This window comes from Triturus cristatus, chromosome 11 (genome assembly GCF_964204655.1).
Source record: "Triturus cristatus chromosome 11, aTriCri1.1, whole genome shotgun sequence".
Classification (NCBI taxonomy): Eukaryota; Metazoa; Chordata; class Amphibia; order Caudata; family Salamandridae; genus Triturus; species Triturus cristatus.
The window spans coordinates 1,087,298,871-1,087,318,725 of record NC_140594.1 but is presented as its reverse complement, the minus strand read 5'-3'; the positions used below and the strand labels follow the sequence as shown (position 1 = coordinate 1,087,318,725).

Sequence of the window (19,855 nt, the reverse complement as noted above, 5' to 3'; positions counted from 1 at the left end):
ATTCACTGTGGCATTTTGTGAGCATGGGGAGGACAGGGGCTGCCCCTGCACTGGATGACCCGTGCCTGACTACCATCTGCGCAAGGGAGGGGGACGTTTTCTGGCAGCAGCCAAGGCAGGGTCAGAGCGGCATATTCGCACTGCAGCGGCGCTGGAGCATTGTGGCCCCCCTTCCGTCACTGACTGTATTCTCTCCGTGACTCGTATCAATGCTGATTTCCCCACACTCGTGTCTCCAGCACTGGTGTGGCGTCCTGCATGCGGCCTGCAGGGAGGAACGCTAGGAGCCAGCCGCGCTGCATTAAAGGAATGCACTTCATGCCACACTATCAGTCAATTGACCCCCCCTCCTACCTTCGTTTGTGCCTGGTAGGCGGCGTTGGGGTGGCTGTTCTGGGACCCTTAGTTACGGCAAAGGCAGTGCTATGAGAGTTGCAGGGAGGTACACGTTGCTGCTATTCCACCAAGTAACACTGTGGCCTGAACAAGAACTCACACACGAGCTGTATTCAGTGGACAGGAAGACGGCATCACGACATGGAGGGTTTCACAAGTAATCACTTGACGCTGTGTTTTGAGGACCACAGGAGAACAAGAGGAGCTAAACAGCATTTAAAGCGTGCGTCATCGCGATCGCTCTGAAAGCGAAAGCGATCGCGATGACGCAAGAGTTTTCAAAGTGCTGCTGGCGGCTGGCTGCGCGCGTGCACGGTCGCGTGAACGCAAGCGCTAGGCCAGCCAGCAGCACTTTGAAAACGCACATACAAAATGTCTCTCCGAGCCAGCGCATGCGCTGGGCTCAGCGAGACCTAAAAAGGTGCCTGTACTCCATACCAGACAGTACTGGCCCATTTAAAGGACTGGTTACGATGATCTCACACTGTAATGTAGATATTGAAACAAGCACTGGCAAAGCCAATAGGTCTGCCCTTGATATACTGGTGCAAAGCGCAAAGTGCTCCGCTGCTTCATGAAGTTAGTTAATAATGTTGTCACATGGGCAGTTCACAATGCTCAGTATAACATGGGTTCAAAGCCTTGTTTTACTTGGTGCGCTGGAACTAATGTCACCAGTTAGTCTGTCTGGGGGACTATGGTGAGCTTGACCCATTACCCAACCTTGCCTATGGACACATTGTTTATGGAACTAAGCTGTGCTTAGAAAATAATCTGTAGTTGGCACTTGGTTTAAGTCCTCAGACTGTGGTGAGTTTTAATTACTAAAAATGTCTGATATGCACTATTAAAACTAGGTTAGATTTTTGGTGTGCATTTTATGCATGCTTTTGAAAGCAAATTAACAAAAAATGAACAAATATGAAAAGGGATTCTTATGTCCGCTAAGCCTCCATGTGTATCTACTTAAAGTATGGATTGATGGCTCTGTTATGCTGTGTTTGATTTACTAATTTTTAATCTTTTAAAGTGGGATTCGTGGGTCTGAAATACTAAGGTTTGAGGAAGGAAGGAAGGAAGGAAGGAAGGGAAGAAAGGAAGGTGGGAAGGAAGGGGAAAGAAAGGAAGGAAGGAAGGAAGGAAGGAAGGGAGGAAGGAAGGAAGGAAGGAAGGAAGGAAGGAAGGAAGGAAGGAAGGAAGGAAGGAAGGAAGGAAGGAAGGAAGGAAGGAAGGAAGGAAGGAAGGAAGGAAGGAAGGAAGGAAGGAAGGAAGGAAGGAAGGAAGGAAGGAAGGAAGGAAGGAAGAGTTCTAATGCGTGACAATTATAACCTGGCCTGGAGTCAAATTTTAGTCCCACTAATCTTCGTTATTTTAAATATTGTGTACATTTTTTATGAATTCAAGTTGATCTGCAAATTTAAATACACAAATTGTGCAATAATACAATGTAAATTGGCAGCACAGTTTTTAAATTAGTTCTAGCTTGCCAAAATGACACTCCTGAATGTGCTAAAATTTGTAATAGTACCAAATGTAAACACAGCATTTCTTTAAATGTGGCAGAATACTAGAGGGATGTGTGGAAGAGTTTAATGATCTTCTACTTAACTTACCACAGTACATTCCAGTGACCAGTCTGCCTGCTATAACAAGTGCATGTGCTTGGCCATAAGGAGCCAGCCCCATCAGGAGAGCTCCTATCAGTGACAGGATGTTTACCACTATCATGGCTTTAATTCTAGAATACAAAATAAAATGCAAACAAATTTAGAGAGTAAATGTGGAACACTGAAATTCACTAAGCACAGAGAAAACATGAAATTCATAGTGCCTTTGAACTATTTCAAAAAGTGCTTTAATATGACTCTGCTGCTATGAAATTCAACATTTCTATAATACACAATTTTTTAGGCATCAAGAACTTTCAGATTATATGTATTAAGCTTATCAAAACAGGGGGCGTAGCCGGGCGAGCAATGGAGTAGAAGGAGATCCAGTGCTGTTCTTACCTAGTTACCCTCACCATCTACATTTGTCTTTGGAGCCCAGGGATGGGCACTTGCTGGAGCGACTTTTCTCTCCTCCTGGAATCAGAGGGGCACTGTTGGTGAGGCCTGTGCATTGTGAACTAAACCCATGAGGAGCAGAACTGTCTTGGATCCATTCAACTTCAACCTGCTCCATCTCTTCTCTAGTGCAACTTCATTCTGTCTTCTTGGTAGGTTTTAAAAATCATGATTGGCATCATTAATCCAGAGATGTGGCCCTGGGATGTGACTCATCAGAATTTCTGTGACGTGGGCACCACCTATGATGGTGCTGAGACCAAGGAGTGTTTGCCAAAGCTTTTGGAAATACAAGGTGGTAGTGCAAAGCCGCCCTGTGGGGAAGAGGCGCCCCCCCCCCCCCGGACTACAGTGAGTGCCCTCCAGGGAGAGCCCCATATATTGAGCGTTAGTTAATGGTTAGCTGCCCCTTGATCAGGGTGCTATGTAGGACCTGCAGGACCCAGGCTGGCAAGCCCTTCCTCAAGCTACAGGGTAGGGTGCAGCACGGTGAGGAAAAATGAGCACATGGTGGTTTGTCCGTCTGTTGCCCCGGCACCCCTCCTCCATTTTTGGGAAGAAGATATGTGCTGCTAAGATCTGACGGGTGAATGTTAAGCTGGTTCACACACAACAAAACCAGCATAATTGGTTTGTACTTCAGGAGGAACAGCATGAGGGGGAAGTAAATGAAAGCATGAGAGCCTAAACCTCTGAAAGCAGTACACTGATGGAGATAACACATATTTTAGACTACTTTACAAAGGAGAATTTATTTTTGGAAGAACGGTGAAGGTGCATAGTATAGCGAGTGATGGACTGTCCCTTGACCCTGTACTGTTTATACTAACGTTGATCTGTACATTAACAAAAGTAGGGTCATAGAGCAGTTGCAGGGGGTAATACGATGCTGGGGCCATAATGGTTAAGCCAAAAGTAACCAAGGGCACACCGCCAATAAGCCAGAAGAGGCTCATGGGGCAGGAGTCCAGTGGAGTACTGTGTTCCTTGGAGACAGTTATAGAATGGCACATCAAAACGTTTAATGCATTCCTACAAGCAATATAAGGCTCAAAGACTTCTCTGGAGCACACAATAGACTCATTTGCAATGGAAGTCACCCTCCTGAGAACAGATCATAAGAAATTATTCAGTAGAGTTATAGAGAATGAATCCACATTGGCCTAGATACACCCTACAGTGAAAGAACTGAAAGAACAGGTGAAGTGCCTAAAAGGGTGGTGGAACTACTGTAACATAGAGCCAAGGAAGTTCAAGGCATTCTAGGAGTAACAACATTCACTTGGTGGGCATCTCTGAGAGGCACGAAGGATAGAGTGTCAACTTATTTGTGGAAACCTGGCTTAACGAAAATGTATATGCAGGATCACTGCTGCCATTGTTGGTAGGGGCAAGGGCACCATCTGGCTGGGGCACACCTGTAAGAACCATTGTAAACCAGCTCTTGAATTTAGGGGACAGGTACCACAACAGGTGTCAAGCCCATGAGCATGGCCCCCGGGCAAGTGATAATGCCAACGTCCATGTTTTTCAGGACAACAAAGTGCAAGGGATGGTTGCAATAGGTAGACATCATTTGTTACAATATCTAGTAAGATAGCATTGCTGTAGTCAAGTTTAGTATATGATTGCTCTCACTCTATGTTTATGGTGTTTTCGTTTAAAGCAGAGCAGACTTTGTTTAAATTGCTGGAAGGAAAACAAAAATCAGAGCTGACCATAGACCCTTTAGGTCTCAGAATTGAGACCAAACATTTTCTGGGGACAAAGGTGGTTGCATGAGGCAAGATATTGCGAACTAAACCCATGGTGAGCACCTCTGTCTTGCATCCATTCATCTTCAACCTGCAACAACTCTTCTATATTGCAACTTCCGTCAGTCCCGTTTGTAAATGTTAAAACTAATTATCAACACCATTAATCCACAAATATATCTGGATTTCATCAAGTTAAGAGTGAAATTACAACCCTGGTGGAGATACTTGTGTTAAAGTTATAAAACAGGAGTGAGGCTATTAGGGTATCTTAGGGGGCTCAATGCTTTACCTTTGATTTAACTAACAAGAATAGGCGAAGTTTGACCACTTGTGTATGGTCAGTCAAAAGTGACTTAAATCACCTTATTGCAGAATCCAAAATGAAGTCCAATGTATCAAATATGGTCTACAGATCAAGGAGGATGAGGACTGATAGATCACCTTAGTCAGCAGTGATTACCCACATGACGCAGTGGCCCTAGTACAGTCTTGGTGAGGTAATGAGGCCTGAACCCTGACTGATGCAAGACTTATAGCAGCTCCAAGTAAAAACCAAACTTCTCCAAAATTCAAGAGTTGCTTTCTAGATGAGAGTCTTTATGAGTGTGGCAATTATAGTTTCCCTAGTCTGGGGTGATTCACTGATAATTCTGCTTTTTAACCACATATATTGTCAACTTGCTTCTACTTGAGAAATACAACTCACCGTAATATTTTTGCCAACAACTTTGCATGGCAGGAACGTATTGTTAACTGTAATATAATTTGCTATGGAGTGGTAACATTCATGTAATTATGTAATAAGCATCTCTTAAAACAAACACATATTCAGTAGGACATTCAAAAAGACCAGTATCTTAGTGTAACAGATGCTCAAAGCTCAATATGTCCTCAGTTCAGTCTTAATGTTATTTATTCAAATACTGGAGTGCATCTCACTAATACCTTCCTAATTTATCTGCAATCCATCCAACAAAGAATGAGGATACCATTCCGCCAACAGAGAAAATGGACACGGACAGAGACCAGTATGTTGTGACAGAGGGCAACAATTCTTCTTTCTCGGTCGCATTAGTATTGATGCTCCGTTCAAGCTGCTCCACGTCATCACCCCTCAGGATACGGTCATAATGTTTCTCTATTATCTGGAAAAGAAACAAATCTTTGAGGTTCCATTTTGAAATCAAATCAATTCTTCACTATAAAGACCATCTGCCTGTAGACTGATTAATCAGAAGCTTGGAGCAGTAACTCTGATTGAACCCTGAATCGCAGCTTCAAACAGCCAGTCCATCTTTCACTAATGCTCCGTTCTTAGTGCAAATGTAGGTTCACCCCAGCACTGGAAGCAATGTATTTGATACAATACAGTGCATTGTGCCTGAGTCCAGCACCCACATTTAAGTGTGTCCCACGGTGACGACTGTGACAGTGCTCTGTATGTATAATACGGTCCCTGGTCAAAAAAGCGATAAACCAGAAAATGTGAAATTGGCCCTCAACTGCTAGTTGGAATATGTGCAGAGCATTGATTACATTAATTTTTTACCTAGAGTCAACCACTAACAGAACTCATAAGCAAAATCATTGACTAGCTGTACCCCAAGCTCTGTTTGATCACTTCCACTCTTGAATCACTCAAGGTTTGTGCAGTTAGTTGCCCCTCCGATAAATCTTTAGGCTAGGGGAATTGATTACTATTCATTCTGGTGAAGCCCCTTAGGATGGATTCCAAACTGTTACCGTATTGGAATGTTGTATATATTTGTAATTGTGTTCAAAGTATTTAGCTATCTGTGAATTATTTAGTGTTGTGTGTCGCTGGGTTTTAGGTTTATAACCAACAACTCCTCATTGGTGTCATTGGCTAGAAGCTCAACCTTGGACTGCTCCACCTCGCTATCCAGAGAGTCAGGTGGTAAAAGTGGTATTCGGTCCCCAGTTTGGGGGTCTGAGGTATTTAACCCCCAGGATGTCAGAGTTAGAATGCTCCAGTGATACGATTAGCACCCAATAACTCTAGATACCCTGGAATTCATTAAACTACATTTCTTTCAGTGTGCAAAGTGGTTTGTAGTGCTATTAGATGGGACATCCCATGGCCAGCCAATAAGTCCTTTCCACATGCCAGCCTGGAGAGTTTTAAAGATTAGACTATGGGCTTTATTACAAGTTTGGTGGTCCTATAGACTGGCATATCAGAAGTGGCGGTCCGAGTGCAGTGAGCTCAGCGGTCCAACCGCTGTATTACGAGTTGGGCGGATCAGCTTTGTGAAGACCGCCACTATACCACTGAGACCTCCAGCAGCCCCCCCACCGCTGGGTTCGCTGTCCGGGAAAGCCAGCTGCCATAGGGCAGTACAGAGGAGCTGCACCCCCGTCCGTATTACAAGTTGCCTGTGCAATGAGCGAACCACGGTGGTCTGACCGCCTTCTTCAATGTGGCAGTGACAAAGGATTTAGGGTGCGTACTCACCCCTTTCTTCTTCTTCTCCCAGGCAGATTCTGATGTGGATCCCTTTCTCCGGGTCCCCCCTTCGCCGCAGGATCTTTATACCAAGGATTATAACCCTGTTTGCGGCGATCTACAGGTGAGTCCTTTTCAAACTATATACCCATTCCTAGGACTGCCCACATATGGGCTGAACCATGGTAATGGGTATATGGTATTTTTACACATATATCATGCATATGTGTGTATCCGACACAAAAGCAGTTGAAATGCATACACAGGCATCGATATATTTGTGAAATGTACTCACCACTGCTGCAAGATCCCCACCTCCACACCGCCGGCCCCGTGGTCAACTCGTAATATGGCAGTCTTTGGTCTGCCAGCGCCGTGGGCTGCTGGCAGACATGGTCCTACGGCGGTCGGACCACCTAATTCGTAATAAGGGCCTGAGTTACTGAAATGAGCCTGGGGTAATGTTTGAATTTAGTAAATGTTTAATTTGTTTAGGTTGATGATATTAAAGTTGAGCGGAGGTTGAGTCGATGATAATACCTTTGATTAACTTTAAATAACATTGCTGAAGCCTTCCACTAATTGAACTCTCTAGCAGCCAGTATGGGGATGAGCAGTTTTGCATTAGGGAGCAATGCCAACAAAGAATGTTTTAACACTTTTGTGTTTAAGGTAACGGCATAACCCTTCTTTACAACTGGGTACGTCGTATGTCAGAACATGTTTTGGAATTTGGAGACTGTGAGCTACAAATAGGTGTCATCCACATGTTGGAGTGACTGGTCCATCATATTATGTTGAGTTGTCATGGGGTGGGGTTCGGTGTGGCAGTTTGTAGCATTCTGGGCTGCCCAAAAGGACATGGATTTTGTCAGGCACAGAGATGGTAAGCTAAAAGGAGCTAATGATTTAGATGCTGGTGGAGTTTGGGAGGATAGTGCTAAGGTGAGGATGAGAGTGGTCTTGGGGGCACAGAATTCCTGAAGTTCCTCAAATAGAGGGCTGTCAAGCTAGATGTTCTGAATTAGTTGGTGTGTTATATATTAACATTTTTGTCATATCGTTTGCTTGCATTAATACATCTGCCGGCATGTCACCATTGTGCAATGTTCCACATCTTTGTATTTGTTTTCCTACCTGTCTTTGTAATATTCTCTGTTTTTCCAGTAGACATGACTTTGTTCTTGTTTTCTTGTTGGTGAGTCATGTTTTTCCTGAGCATAAACTGTGTGCCACTGCATACTCATCCAATTGAACAATACATAAAGAGAAAGAGAAGTGCCTGCCTACATGCATGTTTCCATACCATTCTTTAAAGGCACTTCAACTGAGGTCACTTCATTGTAACTTAGGGCTAAGTTCACAAAACACATGAAAAGGTTGGTAAAATAATACCTAGAGGTGAAAAGCAGCATATCTCCATGTTACGCTTTTGCAGCATTTTTTTGCCAGATTGCTCTAAAAACTGCAATAAAGAAGTTGGCTTTTTAGGAGCATTCGGAGTCTATTCATACACCACGGGGCATATTTACAAGGGCTTATCACTAGAGGAGCGTCACTTTTTGTGAATTCATGTGGTTATAAACCCTTTGCCTTATTCACGAGGCGGCGTTAAGCTACTTAACATGGTTTAATGCCGCCTTGTAAATAAGGCCCCCTTTCACACTTCACTTAGCATGAAAGGAATGGGCAATGGGTGTTGCAGTGGGCGTTCCGCCGTAACACCCATTGATTTTGACACTGCCAAATGAGAAATGATTTCTCCTCACTTTTGTTGTTTCTATGTGTGCTGCATTGTGCAGCACATTTGGAAACAGCAAATCGCCATGAATGATTGTTTATGTGCAGGAATGTGTCCATTCCTGCACATAAACAATTCTATTCACAAACCTACGTTGCTCCTCCACATTTTCTATCATTTTCTGTGTAGATGTCGATGCCCCGACTGCAAAATGTCTGTACGCGATAACATATGTTTTAGTTGTAAATGTGTGAGGGACAGGGAAGAGTGGCTGAAAAATGGGGAATACTTACTGTTGTTTAGGGAGGGATGTCCACCAACCTTCAAAAGAGTAAGCCCATTGCTTTTCACAAACTGCACTTCTAAAGTTACCACAGGAAAAAATGACCCAAAACAGTCATAAATGTACTTCATCTCAGACCTGGAGTAAGTCCAGAATCACACATGGCCAACCCGAGGAACTGCAACAACTACTATAGAAATTTAGTATGGACTGAAAACCCCAAAGGACATACTGTTAAATAAAAATTAAATTCTTTCAAATATTTAAAAACATAAATAAATATAATTAAATGTTCAAAATATCTAAACAGAAAACATATTTTAATTGCTTTTAACATATAAGAAATAACCTTTTTTAATTTAAATATTAATGTAATATTATTTTTTATTACAATGTAATTAAATTACTCTATTAATTAATTCTTTACATCACTTTACACTTTACATCACTTTAATTAAATATTATTACATACTTTTTTCAGCTTTAGTTAGGAATTTTTTGATAATTTAAACTCCAGTAAAATGTAAATATTATGTAATATTTTTTGAAATAATTACATTTTAAAATTAAATTAAATTTCGAATGCTGTAACATTTTTATGTTGTTTTACATTTAAAATAATTATGTAATTTCCATTATTATTCAACATAAAAATAGTTTTACTATTTCTTTTCACGCTTAATACATTTTTTTTACTCTTCCCTATGCTTTCCTGAAGGGAGACCCTTAAAGGAGCAGTAGCCATGCCTCATTTTGTTTTTTTCAAATGATGGAAGCCTGATACCCCCTGCTAATAAACATTTTCCTCTTGCCTCCTCTGCCCCCCTTCCCTAGCTCTCATCCTCACCTTAACCCCATCCAGAGATCCACACATAGATTTACCCCTCTCAGAGCAGGTTGTAGATGTATACAGTCAAACCCTATGGAATTGGAAATTCCATGTGGTTTTGCTATTGGCAAAATTGGTCCCACACAGTAATCCCACATTCCATTAGGTTTTATTCATAACTGCATGGTAATAGTGTGAAATTACCTGGTAACAATCAGTACCTTGCTACTTGTAATCTAGCCCAAATGGTTGTTTGAGGCACATAGCTTTGAAGGTGATGAAGCAAAGTGTTCTTCTGATACATGCTACTATGGTAAGTCAGTGAACATATTCCAAATGGGGATAACATAGTCTGATGTCTTTAGTGCAAAGATTAGGAAGGTGCATTGCAAAGCCAGTGACACCACTTTATGAGGTTTTTTTTTTTTTAATTCATATCACATTAAACAGAGATTGACAAAGCCAATAAATCTGGCCTGAGCTTGAAAGTGTTTTTTGCTTGGATTCCTTAGATCCTTTTCCACCAGGTGAATAAATACAGCAGTTGTGCTGTAATATGCTTTGTTATGCTGTCTTTAAATTATTAGGTTGATAACATTGTTGTGTTATATTCATGGCTCTATAATGTACTATACTTTGCATGGTATTTTATGTTGTATTATCCTATGTTGAGCAATGCTGTTGAGTTTTTTATATTCTAGTGTCCAGTGTCATATAACCATATTTTATGTTGAGAAGTGATGTAATATGCTGGGTTTTTTTATATTATGGCGTTATATTCTGCATTATGATCTTCTCTGTTATGCTCCATATTGTTATTCTATGCCATGTTGTATGAAAACAGATTATTTTATACCATTTTCTGTCTTTTGGGCTATGTTATGCTATGATGTTATATTTTTATCATTAATTTTATTTGCAGGTTTTTGTTGCAGCTTGAAACTTGCCAGATATTGATGCACAAAGAATGGTCCAAAACAGCTACAAAAGAATACATATAGGATAAGGTACCCTGTGCAAAATAGTATAAAGATATTGCAAGTCACTGAGAAGTTCTGTGACCATTTAGAGTAACAAGGATGAAAGAAAAGTGTATTCATAAGGTCATAGAATTCCTGCGGCAGGAGTGGATGCTCTTCTGAGGGTCCAGCTTGCATGGCAACCTCAAAAGTGGGAAATTCAGGGTTCTCTTTTTGCCTAAGTAGGACAGCTTCTTTCAAGCATGCACTGATCTCCACATGTCCCATGCGGTAATCCCCTCACACATACTGCTCATGTGGCCCATTACAGGCAAGAAGGCCAACGCAGAGATGACACATCTAGGATTGAGGTTAAAGCCGTTGGCATCAATGCATTGAAAGTCTAAATCCATTCTCTAACTAACATTCTATCAGTGTGCAGTGGATCTTAAGGAGATTGAATCCTATCCCAATTTAAAGTAGTTTCTCATTGCCTCCTAAGCATTCCTTCAGGCCTGTTATGGTCCTAGTGTGTTTGCGGGCACATCCATGGGCTGTTTAACATTCTGCACTCAAATGTTTTACTCATGTGATTCCAAAAATGGTAGAATAGAAGATGTTAGGAGGTGGTTCCAAAAATGTTATAAACGATAACTAAATGTAAGTTTTACAACATTTACAATCAATGCTAACATCACCTAAAAGAGATTACGATTCTCCACAGCACTAGCATTACTCAGGCCACGTCTATGAGAGTGATGGTGAGTGGTGGTGCAGCGCTGTCACAGGATAAATGTTGACCATAATCTTATTTTGATTTCAAGAAACCATTGACAATGCAAAGTTAACATGCAACAGTGAATCTAATTTCATACCTGCTGGGGTGCATTGATGACTCCAATTCCGTACCCATATTGGAAAGAGCCCAGTACCGCCGTGAAAACTGCCATAACCAGGGCTCCGGTCAAATGCTGAAAAGATCACACAGAAAAGTGTAAATACCTCATATTGAACTTTCAGAATGAAACCTCTCACAAACAGGTAATGACAACCAACAAAAAAACACATCTCCTGCATGTCCCAGCATCATACCGTCTTTTTCCATTCCAGGTAAAACCATTTGTCTATTAAACTCCTGCTCCTGCCCATTTACAACTGCCATCTGTAGTCTAAGGGATTTATGAAGTGCATTAGATGAACTTCTAGTACTCCTTGCGACTGCTCTTTCTAACCAGCTATAGTAAAATCTATTCAATGCTTCTGCAAAGTGTGTGATCTGTGACTACTCTCAAAGTCTGGCTTCCTTTTCTACTAACCTGGCTATTGACATTCTCAGTGCTTAATTTGTAAAACAATAAGTGCTGAGGCCCAATGTTTTGCTCAGAGGTCTGAAACTGGCACTACAGACTGTCGGAGGAGCTGAATACCAAGGCTGCGTAGTCTTGATTTTACCTCACGCATCTATTATCCACCACCAGACAGGCCCTCGCCCCTTTATCTCACTGATTCAAGTTCTTTCTAATCATCTCTGTTTCTTTCTTTGTCACAGTTTTTCCATCATTCTCTTCTTACTTGTGAGCTTTTCTCTCCCTTGCTCTGAGTCAAAATATAATGAGGAGAAATAAGTGCCAGTCCCCAAAAAGGCAAAACGAACAGTTGATGGACAGAATGTAGAACAATGTCATACATTCACCCCAGTACTGAGATCTGGGCCTAAATCCATCGTTTTTTTGCTCACCATGCCATTCCAGTTTGAACCCAGCCATATGCAAATCAGTCTTGACCCTGTGCCCTATGGGAACAGTCCAGCCTGAACTGGCAGGCCAGGACCTCCCTGGACTGGCAACAAGCATCCTAGGATTGGTTTCGGGGTTTCACCCCTCATCAGCCAGTATAGCTTGACTCCAGTGGCATAGAGAGCAGAGGACCCAAGTCTGGGCATACCCGTCCCACTCGGGGTGATAAATGCAAAAAGAACAGTTGATGAAAAAAATGCAGAACAATGTCATACATTCACCCCAGTACAGAAATCAGGGCCTAAATCCATAGTTTTTTGATCACCATGCCATTCCAGTTTGAACCCAGCCATATGCAAATCAGTCTTGACCCTGTGCCCTATGGGAACAGTCCAGCCTGAACTGGCAGGCCAGGACCTACCTGGACTGACAACAAGCATCCTAGGATTGGTTTCGGGGTTTCACCCCTCATCAGCCAGTATAGCTTTACTCCAGTGGCATGGAGAGCACGGGACCCACGTCTGGGCATACCCGTCCCACTCGGGGTGATCAATGCAAAAAGAACAGTTGATGGACAGACTGCAGAACAATGTCATACATTCACCCCAGTACAGGGATCTGGGCCTAAATCCATCTTTTTTTTGCTCACCATGCCATTCTAGTTTGAACCCAGCCATATGCAAATCAGTCTTGAACCTGTGCCCTATGGGAACAGTCCTGCCCGAACTGCCAGGCCAGGACCTCCCTGGATTGGAAACAAGCATCCTAGGACCGGTTTTGGGGTTTCACCCCTCATCAGCCAGGATAGCTTGACTCCAGTGGCATGGAGAGCACGGGGCCCACGTCTGGGCATACCCATCCCACTCGGGGTGATAAATGCAAAAAAAACAGTTGATGGACAGAATGCAGAACAATGTCAGAGATTTGGGCATAAATCCATCTTTTTTTCTCACCACGCCATTTCAGTTTGAACCCAGCCATATGCAAATCAGTCTTGACCCTGTGCCCTATGGGAACAGTCCAGATCGAACTGCCAGGCCAGGACCTCCCTGGACTGGAAACACGCATCCTGGGACCGGTTTCGGGGTTTCACCCCTCATCAGTCAGGATAGCTTGACTCCAGTGGCATGGAGAGCACGGGACCCACGTCTGGGCATACCCGTCCCACTCGGGGTGATAAATGCAAAAAGAACAGTTGATGGACAGACTGCAGAAGAATGTCACACATTCACCCCAGTACAGAGATTTGGGCCTAAATCCATCTTTTTTTGCTCACCATGCCATTCCAGTTTGAACCCAGCCATATGCAAATCAGTTTTGACCCTGTTTCCTATGGGAACAGTCCAGCCCGAACTGCCAGGCCACGACCTCCCTGGACTGGAAACAAGCATCCTAGGACCGGTTTCGGGGTTTCACCCTTCATCAGCCTGGATAGCTTGACTCCAGTGGCATGGAGAGCGCGGGACCCACGTCTGGGCATACCCATCCCACTTGGGGTGATAAATGCAAAAAGAACAGTTGATGGACAGAATGCAGAACAATGTCATACATTCACCCCAGAACAGAGATCTGGGCCTAAATTCACATAATTGTTTTGCTCAAAATGAGCGTCGGTGGGACACATCTCCAACCACCGGCTCATATTAAGCACAGCATTTCCAGTGCTAGCTGTTCCCTTGCAACAGTGTCTCTGTTCCTTGTTTTTTTTGTAATGCTCTTGCACCGCTGACAGTTTATCTCTGGTGCATCATACAAACTTTGCATCTGTAAGTAAGCGAAGAGCTCCAATTTTAACATTCAACTACTTATTTATAAGTATAGGTACAGATTGTGTTGTATTCTGAGGCCCAGTACATGCTTTGGGAAGCCTCAAATAAATGGATAATGAATCAGAAATGAAACAGACACACATCTTATTTTGCCTTTGGTATTATATCAATTTAGGTACGAGAGCGAATGAGTGGGTGGCATTGATTATATAGTACTCAACACAACACAGACCAAACTCTGGATTTGTGCTGGTTGTGAATGTGTTGATCAAGGATTCATCTATGTGTGCCCATGGGCCATGTCCTCCTAGGTGAGCCAGCTTCCTCCTCACTTTGTACCTAATGAGGTAGCTCCCAGCATGTACTCAGTGCTAATAAAAACATTTCCACGAAAAGAACGGACATGATTTGCTGAACTCAGAAACGCACGTCAGCCAAAAAAAGGTTAATGTGTGTGCTGTGCCTAAAGTATGTGCTTGGAAAGGACAAGGCAATGGACAGATATCTTTAACTGCCTACTTGCATCCCTGCTCTCAAGTCCTATGGTTGATTTGTCCCTTTTGAACAAGTTTTTGCCTTGAATATTATTTAGTTTATTACCTCGAACTGCTTCTACAGAAAACTGATAAATCAGAAAACAATATGTGGACAAATTGTGACCAGAAACTTAGACCTCTTATTCTATGTCTATAATGTGATTCTGCATTCTTTCTGTAAATGTAAGAGGAATCTGTAAATGATAAAACTAGGATGTTTTATGGTCTAATTTTAGTAAACTACCAGCATACATCTGTAACCAGCATGTGATGTAATATCATTTCTATGTTCTAGGGTTCACCTGCTTACAGGGATGGGTCAGTGCTAGATGAATAACAATAAAACAAAAATAAAGAAAACGCATTTTTTGTAGTGCTCCCAACAAAGAAACAGCTTGCACATTCAAGTGTTCGCAGATGGGCATAAATAGAAATTAACACTTCCTTCAAATGCAAAAGGTCAACGTGTTTCAATAGCAGTTTTAATGTCATGTCATCGACTTACAGTGCATGAGGAGCTTAGCTTTATAGCCTACCCTTGAGCATCCTCTTTCAATTTTCTCTTTCAATTACAGCAGCTTCTTGATGATCATTCATCAACAAAAGGAAAGAAGTAGATACGGATAGTACAGTCCTAGGTTGGTGAAGGGTTCCAAAATCCATCACTCTTTCAGTTTGAATGTATCAAGCCTTCAAGAGTAGGCAGAATCTAATCAAATCTGGTTTTGTTGGGGATTACAGACATAAAAAGTAAGCCTGGGTGGAGGTTGTGGAGTTCTGCTACCTAGATTTTTACTCGAGCAGCAGCTTTCTCAACCTGAGCGGACAGTTTCTCAACGCTACCACTCGCAATGAGAAATCTGATCGCCTGCATTGAGAAATCTCGCCGGGAGAATGATTTTCCAAGCTCGCCAATTTGATGTTGACGATCACAAATGAGGAAAAATCTCACAGGGTGGTGGATTTTCCTCCCTCATGCTTGCCAACTTGACATTGATGAATGCCAGCGAGGGAAAATACTACTCTGCGCTATGTGAAACTGAGTTTTGGGGAAATCCGCAAGCTCCGCTTAATGCAGAGTGCAGAAATCTCCACAAACTCCGCAAGCGGAGCGGAGTTCACTGCCCGGACCTAATAAATAGAATCTCCTTGGAGAAATAAAAAAAATTAATTGCGTTTCTCTTGTGTAGAAGGAAATGCCTTGAGCCAAGTATAATCACTTGATAGAAGAAAACAAACAGGACTTTCAGCAAAATTCCACAATCCTAGAGAAAAATGCAGGTTGTCATTTTGGAGTTTTGTCATTTTGTAAAAGTCTGATTACTTGATCACCCAAGTTTTCAAATAAATGCTATCCTTTAGTAAGATCACAATAAGTCATCGGTCAATAATGATGTTTCCGTAAGGGATGACATTTCCTTGGGAAAACCTTTAAAGCTAGCAATGGCCCCTTTTCAACTGCCCCAATTTCCGCTGTTAGACCTACTACCAGAAAAATGGAAAGCCCCCAATTCTGGTAAGATTGTAGATAACATTTCTTCGCAGAGTTGGAGAACTGGGTGCACATTCTGGATAAGCTCTTCATTCAGTTGTATTTTCTGCTTGTGAACCTGCTGGAAGAAAGCAGGGATGCTGTCCATTTTTTAAAGGGATGAGACACATCTTGCACAATCAATGTTCCTAATGGATTGTGTAGGGCACCTTTTTAGTAAATTGTTGCTTATGGGACAGCTGGGATGGTTTACGATTTAGTAGTAGAAGTGTGAGGGACCTGTGGAATAGGGTGAAAAATAGGAAATGCTTACTCTTAAATTGGTGGAGTTAAGGGAAATTGAAGGAGGGGTTCAGGTAGAGACATACTAATACAGAACAAACATTCAAATCAGAGTAACAAGATGCAATTCACAAAATGCTAATTTAAAACTACTATTGTAGTACTACTGACAAAACAGGCCTAACTATTCTCCAGCCCAGTCTTGGATTAAGTTAAGCACCACAGATGGCCAACTACTGGTACTGCAACACTCTCCCATTGAAATCAATGCAAGTAGGCAATAGCACTGACTCTCACGTAAAAATAAAAGACAATAAATTAAATAACATTTTGATTTAACCTTTATTTTTTTTTTAAATTACATTTATTATTTTTCCTTTTACTTTATATATAATATTTTAATAAAACATATTGTAAATTATAGATTATGTTTTCTTTAGCATTTAGATACCAAATAAAATAATGCATAACTGCATCCAAGATTGTGACACATTCACACAAATGGTGCTGTGAAGAGCGGAGTAGGGAACATTAACATGTTTAACTTAATTTAATTTAATTTAGAAAGTTATCAATAGTAACTTTGGTCATGGCCTTGGCAGTCTCCATTTGAGAGGGTGTGGACTCATAAGTCTGCTTCTAGGTGGAATGGAATGGAATGAAAATGGTGGATTTCATCCATGAGGAGATATACAATTAGGTGTTGGTGTAGATCTATATGTTGGGAGATCTACACATGCAAACTTACCTTAATGAATTTGCTCATGCAATTGCAATTTAATGAATCACACCCACCAGCATTCTTGCTATTTCTTATATGGTATTTAGGGGTTTTCACAAGAAGTAAAGTTATCTTGATTGGGCTTGGCTCCCTCACTTATGTTCACTGAATATCAAAAGATAGATTTTAACTGCACCAAGCATTACAAGGCATGTTGAGGTCAGCAGTGATTGGTAAGTTGAAACCAAGCTAATTTTCTTTTTCTTTGTGAATTGTATTACAGCATAAGATGTTATTGGTACTTGTCAGTTCCATAGGAAGATAAGGTAGAGATATGAAGACATGGCTAGCTACCCCGTAAAATGAAGATTACTTTTACGTATGATATTGCATGGTCAGTTTTATCAGTAAAAGTTAGTTGTGTAGGAAAATCAGTTTCCTGCTCAAAATAATGTGAATTTGTGGTAATCTCTGTATGTATGTGTATATGTATATGGTATTTCTACAGATAAACATAGCCAGAAGGCAGCCTAGCCTAAGGAAATTGTGCTGAATTTTGTTCAGTTAAGGAAGATATCAAATGAAGGTGGGGTTTTGTGGGTGAGAGACTGACTTAACAGACCACTCATAGCATTGGTAATTTTGATGTCACATTCCCGTTCCTATGGTCAATAACATATTCCAAAAACCTGAATGTAGTTAATTAGTTGTGGATATGCCTTACTTTGAAAGTAAGTTGTGATGGGCTTTGTTTTTGCATTTGCTACATTATGTGATATTTTGCCATTTGGTCACCCAACTCACCTCTAGCAATCTGGCCTTTTATGCCACTTGTTTTCAATTTGGCACCACTATGGTGCCACATGTGGTAACACTGGTACTCAGTTGCCTACAAATACCTGACTATAGCACCTGCTCAAGCTATCTGTGTGCAGATGAAAGGCAGACATGGGCCTCTGTTAAGGAAATTCCCATGTGCATTTGAATTTGCAGGTAGCTACAGCCACAACAGCTTTCTCCAAGGCACACATACACTTTAGTGCCACATATAATCACTTGCAATATGCACTGGAGAAACGCTGAGCTGGCTGCACAAAGAGTGATACCCATCCGTTGTGTGATTTCTCTCCACCTTTTTAACGCTGTACTAGCATACAGTACAGTGTGAAGTCATCACAATTAGTCCTATCCAGACAGGATCTTGTCGTATACATCCATCGTAGTGTCCACTCACAAACGTTTTGGGCTGGACATGGATAAAAAAGGAACAGTACACATATATGATCCAATGAACAAACGATTCATATCATATTAGAGTGATATTAATCCACCAATATTGATCTTATCCTAGGAGGAATGTCGAGTTGAACATTATGTTTCAGTATCCGTTCACAGATGCAACATAATAAACGAGGAGAAACACATATAGTTCTGTAATTCCACTGAGTAATGGTTTACATATGCTGAATATGACATTAATCACGAAGGAATACATGCAGTTCTCTATCCACATTGAGTCCTAGGTCTACAGATCTAAGTTTAATCAACCATTTAGTTTCAAGTTTCCTCAATGCTAGAACTCTATCTCCACCTCGTGCGTTGTCCTCCGCCACTGCAATACCATGGAAACTAAGTTTTATGATTTCAGGGGCTGCATGCATCATGCTAAAGTGAGCAGCTAATTGATTGTTTGTGTTACCATTTCGAATTGCTCTTATCTGCTCCTGGATTTGTTCCTTGAGTGGCCTAATTGTACTGCCCACATAAATTAAGCCACAGTGACAAACAATGCAATACACTACGAAATGAGTAATGCAATTGATAATTGGTTAATTTTGTGAACCTGCCCACTGTTATAACTGAAACTCATTGTTATAACAATGTGTATCATGTTCTCATTCCAGCCTTGAAAAAGTCTTGTGATTAAGACGAAACACGTGTCGGCTGATAGTTGCTGGACTAAACAAACAATAAATCAAAAGTGGAAATAATGAACAATTTGGACTCTTACCTTTATTTCCGGCATGAGAAGAGAGAACTCTAACTTTGGATATCTGTTTTGAATTGGGCATATTGCAAACAACTACACTCACGTTGCTATTATATTGATGACTCAATGGTCTTTTGTTTTACGCAAGAGAGTGCTGTAAAAAGGTTCTAGTATGTTTATTGTTTTAGCACATTAGTATTCTAATCTGCAACTAGCACCTTCTGGTAGTAAGATGGCTGAACATACATAGTACCCCAATTTGATTAGATATATTCACACAGTACTGGTTCTAAAACAATACAGCAACTTTTGATGTGCGGTAAACTTCCCTTTGGGGAACCACTACTAACATTTTCATAAGTGATTACATGTTCTGTGGTTACCAGCACTCATAATCCTTCTTTTGAAAGTGTGATCTGATTTACAAGGTATTATCAGAGTTGCTGAGAGCAGCAGTAATACAAGTATGGCAGGATTTGATGACGATAGAGATAAGGTTTTCAATGAAATCTTCTCAGGACAGAAAATTCAAGATAGAAAAGTAACAGTCCAGAATGACAAACCACAATGATTGAAACAGTTGTTTATAAAGCTAGAAAGAACTCGTAAACAAGAACTTTCACAATGGTGGGATTTAGGTACTTTAAAGAAATATATCGAAATAAAACATGTACCAAGAGGATTGAGAGTTATCATCTTCCCCTCATTTGAAGACTTGGATCCAGATTTACTCAGTGAATGGGAGAACTTAATCTTGTCATCATCATTTGGGATGATGGATATCTTAATAAGACATGCAGATAGGAAACTATCCAAATTATTGAGTGAAAT

General features: G+C 41.3%; 1 protein-coding gene across 1 annotated transcript in view; it reads right to left on the bottom strand.

Moving 5' to 3' along the window:
* SLC2A2 (solute carrier family 2 member 2) overlaps positions 1-19,855 on the bottom strand; it is a 175,315-nt gene that overhangs the window by 134,185 nt on the left and 21,275 nt on the right. The window contains exons 2-4 of the mRNA XM_085635463.1: positions 11,374-11,469; positions 5,165-5,364; positions 2,010-2,134 (exon numbers count right to left, since the gene is read on the bottom strand). Coding sequence (XP_085491589.1) covers positions 2,010-2,134; positions 5,165-5,364; positions 11,374-11,469 — 421 coding nt within the window. The remainder of the gene's footprint in view (positions 1-2,009; positions 2,135-5,164; positions 5,365-11,373; positions 11,470-19,855) is intronic.